At 42.9% G+C, this 7,720-nt stretch overlaps 1 protein-coding gene across 1 annotated transcript in view; it reads left to right on the top strand.

The window, feature by feature from the left end:
• ANO4 (anoctamin 4) overlaps nt 1-7,720 on the top strand; it is a 159,340-nt gene that overhangs the window by 144,944 nt on the left and 6,676 nt on the right. The window contains exons 20-22 of the mRNA XM_009321339.1: nt 1,423-1,565; nt 2,596-2,748; nt 5,770-5,917. Of these exons, the coding sequence (XP_009319614.1) occupies nt 1,423-1,565; nt 2,596-2,748; nt 5,770-5,917 (444 nt within the window). The remainder of the gene's footprint in view (nt 1-1,422; nt 1,566-2,595; nt 2,749-5,769; nt 5,918-7,720) is intronic.

The raw sequence follows: 7,720 nt of genomic DNA, 5'->3' as shown, positions 1-7,720 counted from the left end.
CAATTTGCCTCCTTTGCAGGAATTCAGTTCTCAGCCCTCTCACTTTCTCACGGGCAGGTCACGAAAGGCAAAGTCCCAAAGGGTGCTGTGGTCTGCAAAGATGTGCCCTTAACTGTCCCATAGTTCATCAATTACAACATGGTCATTCACAGGGAAGGCCTTTTTAGGCTTTTTACACACTAGTGACTGGCTGCAAGTTGCTAAAACCAAATATTTTAATAATTTCTTGTACTTCCAAATTTTGGCTGGAAGTCCATGCTTGTACTTCTAAATTTTTTTCTTGCACTTCTAAAGTCTAGATTTTAATGCCCTGCACTCAGTTGCACCTACACTTCTTTAAGGAAGACAGGAAAAGCTATAACCTCTCTGGGAAATGGCCTGAATGGAAAACTAATCTCTAAGCTTTAAGAAAGCAAGCAATTGGCCAAACCATTATCCAAATCCAATGGCCATTTGCCTACCATTCACAGACCAGACCAGGCCACTGTGAAGGCAAGAAGTGAAGTAGTCAGGGAAAGGGTTGAATTACTTGGGTGAGCCATCACCTTCTATCTTGCTGAGATGAAGGGGCCAACCGCAACTTCAGAGAAAATCTCTGTCGTCTTTTTTTTTTTTTCTTTCCTATATATACACTAACTGTAACTCGTGCCCTTTGTTGGCCAAACCAGTGCAACTCCCTGACCTGGAGAGGCAAAGGTGTTTATTTCAGATGTGAGCACTCAATTCTTTTCTGGCTCAGTGCCTCCCACGGTGCCCCTACACATGTGTTTCTTCAGGAATATCTTCCCCCTGAAGTCCAGTACAGCTCCCCCACTTCTTGAGATGGAGATTGCTCTCATGTCAGCCATCCACCTCTTGGCCACCACGTGTTGTCAGTTGTCCACACGCTTCTTTCTGCCTTTTGTTCCTCTGAATGTTTGGCTGCAGACACCATTCAAGGTTGCTTTTTCCCTTCCAAGATTGCCCAGGGACTGTTACTCCGCACACTGTAGAGCCGTGTAGAGATGCCGGCTTGCACACATCTCCAGGAAGGGATCAAGCAGCATTAGCACTCTATTTACTGATTTCTCAATTAGAGCTCAAATATTTCCACACAGCATTGCATTCTGCCATATAAACAGACCCTGAAGTGATTTGCCATTCTGTGTAGAGAAAAAGAAGGTAAATAAATAATGAAAAGATGTCAAAATCCCTCCACCATTTTAACAACATCTAGGCCAGGATTACAGCCCATCAGCCGTATCTGTTTTCATACCTATAACACTGTGTCATCAGCCACATGTATTACTAGCGCTCTATTTTCCTGTGCATTGGGAAATTAATTTTGCAAGGTATGTTGTGCACACTTAGCCTCTTCCAATTTTGTGATAAATAGCCACTAATATTATTTACCTTGTTTCTTTAATTTATTTGAAAATGCAGGTTAATTCAAAACTGGTGGACCAGGAGAAAACTACGACAAGAGTATGGCACACAGAGAAAAACAAGCTTCCCACAGTGGGAAAAGGACTACAATCTGCAACCTATGAATGCTTATGGACTCTTTGATGAATACCTAGAAATGAGTATGGCACTGACCTTCATTCTCTCTCTTTCACTAGATTTTCATGTTCTTGCTTTTTTGTTGATGTGGGCTGGTGCATTCTTTTAATTATTGCTGTATGAAGCTAAAGAGGCTGCAAAATGGTTTTCATTCTCACAGGTCAGGTGAGGAATGGGAGTGAGTTTGTAAGAACCAAACCAAACCAATGTAGCTAACTGCACTGCTGCTGGTTTGCTAACCTCACATCTATGAAACTCTTCTCATTCTGGCTTTGTGTGGGGAAGGTCATTTTCCAAACCAGAGCCCATCCCTTCACCTGCATACATTTCTGAAGAACTTTGCTGTTGCTTACTAAAGGAAGTTCCCCTGGGCTTTTATTTTTAAACTGTGTGGTACAGATCTGCATGCTTGTTTATGTTTAAAATTCACTGTCATTTACTACCTCACATTTACAAAGTAGCTTGCTGCCAAAAGGCATTGCTCTATCCAGAGGAGAGGGGAGGATAACTGCTCAAAGAAATGTTAAAGAACAAGAACTTTTGCCCTGTGTGACTGAACTGTGTATGTCATGATTGTTTTTTTCTTTTCTCCCTCACACAATTCTTTTCAAGTTAATGGGAAATTTGGCAGTCTGAAAACCTGCCTCTAGAAACTTACTTACACAAATTTTCAGACTGCTGCTCATCTGTACTGTAAAAAGGAATGTATTCAGCCCTAATCTCTGCAGGTATTGAGAGATCCTAGTTGAAGCTGGAGTAAAAATGTCCCTTTCTAAAAGCACAGTTTGTCCATCTCCAAACTCTGCTCCTAATTACAAAATCTAGATGTTGCTGTCCATTGCAGGGACAGATGTGCATTTGTTCTTGTCATCCTTGCTCTGAACTTTTGGCAAGGAATTGCTGTACAAGTGTCACTAGACTATTGTATGGTACGGCATAATAAGAAATGTTTGTATAATTATACATAATTTTCTATGCATGTATTATTTGGTATCTTAGACCTTGGGATTAGATCTTAACAGTTATACTGTGATCTTTCCTTTTTATTCCTAGTTCTTCAGTTTGGGTTCACAACCATTTTTGTGGCAGCTTTTCCACTGGCACCGCTTCTGGCCTTACTTAACAATATTATTGAAATTCGGCTTGATGCATACAAATTTGTTACCCAGTGGAGAAGACCTTTAGCTTCAAGAGCCAAAGATATAGGTGAGCTCTTTGTATGTGTGTTTGTTATGTGTGTGTGTTATTTTTAAGGCAAAGCATTGACCACTTCAAGTAAGAGCAGATTAAGGTATTTTCAGTTATCTTCCCCATTAACAACACACAATTTGATTGTTCCAAAAAACTTCAAGTATCTGATGCCAATCTACTTATGCAATTAATAGTCTATATTGGAAAATGTCTTTTAATGATCTTCTGGGTGACTTAACAGCCAAGATGTTTTAATGAAGTGATCAGTGTTCTCTGCAGGTTTTTCCTTGTGGCAGACACACTGTGTGAACACATCGCTGCTCAGTTTGAATATAATAACCAGACAGAGCAGCTGAAACATGAAAGTCAAGTTAAAGAGGCCACCATCCTGTAAGGGACCTGTGTGTTTTATGTTTACTCGGCCAAAACCAAGCTCCCCTGTGGCTCAGGGACTATGTCCATTAGGTCCCTGGTGGGTCAGACAGGGTGGGTCTACGTCGCAAGAGACGACTTGCTCTCAGTGAGGCACTCCTACATCGCTAAACACACGGTTCACGTAACTTTGAGGTCACCCAGCCACACACTACTGCAAGGGCTCTCTGAACATATTTTGACTATAAATCTCTTCTGTCCTTGCAGTGTGCAAAAGCAGAACACTTTTAGGAAGGACTTGTAAAACAAAGACATCTGCCCAATGCTGAATCCCTGGTGTCTTTGGAGGGGTAAACAGGATACCTCGCTGCCCATCTGCATTGCAAAAACCAGTAGCCCACACCATAAAATAGCAGAAGCCCAGGCTTTGTGCTCTCAGAATAGTCTACCATGTACCTAAAGTCTGTGTCTGAGTAAAGCTTTGTATGTGAACAGTGTGGATCTATGAGTCTAGGTACAAGCCTGGACATCAACCAGTACACAGCATACACTGTGGACATAATTCCTGAAAAAACAGTTATATAATGTAAATAATAAAAGCACAGAAAAACAGATTTTTTTTTTTCAGGCTGATTCAGGTGTGATTTCTCAAAATAAGTTGCATTCACTCCCTATTCAGTAAAGTTTTCAAGGACAGCTTGATGCCTCATTAAAATCAACGAGTATGTCTAACCTTCCTTTGGTGTGGTTCTCAGTGATGGTCTTCATGACCAGAGTTGCTGTGTGCCTGTACCACAAGATCTATCAGATGGTTGAGGATAGGCCAAAAAGCCCAGGTGATGCCTAAGGGCTGTGTGCCATTGTATAGCATCAGCATGCCATAAAGATTTTGATGCTGATAGGTACTTGCTGACCAGATGTGCACACACAAGGCCCCTGTGACAGGCAGATCATGGATTGCATATATTCATGGCTGCCCTGGCAGACCCTCCTCAAAGGCTGGATAACCTCATAAGCAGGGAGGCTTACAGCATTTATTAAAACTGCCCACATGGTTATGTTTGCATAACCATGAGCATTTTTGCAGCTTCCTTGAGATTATTTGCAGGATAAACAAAATACCCACCCAGTAGGAACAGAAATGTGGTCCACTGAGGTTGTGCTGTTTAATAAGGAATACTATTTTTACTCGGTGACTCTCAGATAGAATCATAGAATCATAGAATCATTAAGGTTGGAAGAGACCTCCAAGATCATCGAGTCCAACCGTCAACCCAACAACACCATGCCCACTAAACCATGTCCCTAAGCGCCTCATCTACCCGTTTTTTAAATACTTCCAGGGATGGTGACTCAACCACTTCCCTGGGCAGCCTGCTCCAATGTTTAACCACTCTTTCAGTAAAGAAATTTTTCCTTACATCCAATCTAAACCTCCCCTGGCGCAACTTGAGGCCATTTCCTCTCGTCCTTTCGCCAGTTACTTGGGAGAAGAGACCAACACCCACCTCGCTACAACCTCCTTTCAGGTAGTTGTAGAGAGCGATGAGGTCTCCCCTCAGCCTCCTTTTCTCCAGGCTAAACAACCCCAGCTCCCTCAGCTGCTCCTCATAAGACTTGTTCTCCAGACCCCTCCCCAGCCTCGTTGCCCTTCTCTGGACACGTTCCAACATCTCAACATCCTTCTTGTAGCGAGGGGCCCAAAACTGAACACAGTGTTCGAGGTGCGGCCTCACCAGTGCCGAGTACAGGGGCATGATCACTTCCCTGCTCCTGCTGGCCACACTATTTCTGATACAGGCCAGGATGCCATTGGCCTTCTTGGCCACCTGGGCACACTGCCGGCTCATGTTCAGCCGGCTGTCGACCAGCACCCCCAGGTCCTTTTCCGCCAGGCAGCTTTCCAGCCACTCTTCCCCAAGCCTGTAGCGCTGCATGGGGTTGTTGTGGCCGAAGTGCAGGACCCGGCACTTGGCCTTGTTGAATCTCATACAGTTGGCCTCGGCCCATCGATCCAGCCTGTCCAGGTCCCTCTGCAGAGCTTTCCTACCCTCCAGCAGATCAACACTGCTGCCCAACTTGGTGTCATCTGCAAACTTACTGAGGGTGCACTCGATCCCCTCGTCCAGATCATTGATAAAGATATTGAACAGAACTGGCCCCAGTACTGAGCCCTGGGGAACACCGCTCGTGACCGGCCGCCAACTGGATTGAACTCCATTTACCACAACTCTCTGGGCCCGGCCGTCCAGCCAGTTTTTGACCCAGCGCAGAGTACACCTGTCTAAACCGTGAGCCGCCAGCTTCTCCAGGAGAATGCTGTGGGAGACGGTGTCAAAGGCCTTACTGAAGTCCAGGTAGACCACATCCACAGCCCTTCCCTTGTCCACTAGGCGGGTCACCTGGTCCTAGAAGGAGATCAGGTTGGTCAAGCAGGACCTGCCTTCCATGAACCCGTGCTGGCTGGGCCTGATGCCCTGGTTGTCCCGCACCTGCCTTGTGAGCGCCCTCAAGATGAACCGCTGCATGAAAACTACATAAAAACTCCATGAAACTACATAAAAAGACCTTGGGTGGTGGGGACAGCTGCTTCAGAGCATGCTGTATCTCACGCACTTTGATTCTTGTTTTTCCTGGATCTAACATACTCTCCTTGTTGAACAGGCATCTGGTATGGGATCCTGGAAGGCATTGGAATTCTTTCTGTTATCACAAATGCATTTGTTATAGCTGTGACATCAGATTTCATCCCTCGCCTTGTTTATGCTTACAAATATGGACCTTGTGCTGGCCAAGGAGAAGCTGGACAAAAGTAAGCTTTTCTTTAGTAAAATAGATGTGCATGAAAATCACTTACTACTTGAATAGATACAGCAGTACTGTCTGTGTGTGTTCTGATTCCGCTAACCCAAATTTATTGTTTGTGCTTAGGTAACAGATACCAGCCATAGATATTGATGCTTTGCATATTCACAGAATGGGTTGCCGAGTGTCTATGACATTAATTCAAGGAAAACATGGCAGAGCTCTTACAGAGATTTGGTGTGTGTAACAATATGCTGCACAAGTTGCACTTCCCAGCTGGTATACATGGATATAACCTTCTTTTCATTCTGAAGCAATGCTGATATTTATCAGTTACGGATTTAATGAGCATTTTAAACTTATTCACTAGGCTTTTTTTCTGACGTAGTATTCAGCATGTATTGCTCGAAAAAAGTAGTGTCTAACAAGAGGAAACAATTTGCAACTAATAAATCAAGATATACTTACGGGGCAAAGTAATTTGTTTTTCTTCTAAAACTAGAGTCCTTAGATTAAATCTTTCAGGAGACATTTGTGAACTGAATCCCTGCTGCCTAAGTGGATTTTCTTTCAGTGTTGCTAAACACTGAGATTATACTAGCGTGTGCATACTACCAGCAAGTATGATTATAGCTGCTACATGTCAACTTGTAAAATCTAGGCTGTCGGACTCAGGGAAGGTCATTGAATCCAGCTGAACTGTAATAGACACAGTTTGCAAATGATCTCCTAGCAGCTCCATTAGCAAGGACCCTACTGTTCAAAGAAACCCAAGCTAAACAGTAGACAGTGACAGAGAGCTTACATTCCGCTATTAGACATATGGCAGATTGATTTTTATTCCCTGCTACAGAAAGCGAGTTCTTCTGTTGCTGCTTTTTTGCTGTCTTTTGGTTGTCAATACTGTTTAATCATACTGACGGAAGAGCAGCTGGTGTGGCAGCTCCTGATTAGCAGTGCTGCTAACTTGCTGTCCTGCAAGGAGTTTGGCATTTTAGTTGGTGCCAGGGGAAATGTTCCATTTATTTTCATGAAGAGTTAAAGTCCCTTCACGAGTAAAGTGTTTGGTCTGGTGCCAGTCGTTCCTGAGCATGTGCCTCTGCTTGTGCCATTATGAAGATCCATAGGACATTGAGGCACTGTCAGCAACTTTCCTTGCTTCTCAGGACCACTATGCATGAAAAAACACCACCTTTAGAAATTTTATTTTTACAAAGACTCAAATATGACTCACTGGCTTTGAAGCTAGTTCTGCACAAGGGAAGTAGCTTGGCTTACAGAGGAAGCTCTTATCATCTTTTCACAAACCTCTTTTACAGTGTTTTCACACTTCTGCTGCTCTTCTGAGTGAATTTCTAGATGAAACCATCAGATAGTAATCCTTTGAAGTAGCCAACTTGGATAAAAATTATTGTTTTATTGACTATATGACAGCATTCTGGATATTTTTTATTAATAAGTACTGTTAAAAAAGCAGGAAGCTATTCAAAAATCCAGAGGAATATTGAATTTTCTCAAATTAAGGAGTCAAGAACATCTGCTATTGAATAACTTAAATGAGAGGTGCTTTTTTCTTTCAAAAAACATCTGTAGGTATTAGATCCATATGACACCCAGTGATACTAGAAAAATATCATAGTTAAATTAAGTTCCAAATCCAATCAGTATGGAGATTTTGAGACAAAGCCAGATGGTGTTTAAATGTAATTTCTCAAAGACTGTGAAATCCATAGTTTAAAAAAAAACAAAACCACCCTTACTGTGCATTATACTCTGCACCAAGCTGAGCAGTGTGCCTAGACTTACCTGT

The sequence above is a fragment of the Pygoscelis adeliae genome, unplaced genomic scaffold (assembly GCF_000699105.1).
Source record: "Pygoscelis adeliae isolate BGI_AS28 unplaced genomic scaffold, ASM69910v1 Scaffold232, whole genome shotgun sequence".
Classification (NCBI taxonomy): Eukaryota; Metazoa; Chordata; class Aves; order Sphenisciformes; family Spheniscidae; genus Pygoscelis; species Pygoscelis adeliae.
The sequence above is the reverse complement of the archived record's forward strand: the minus strand, read 5'-3'. Positions and strand labels throughout refer to the sequence as shown.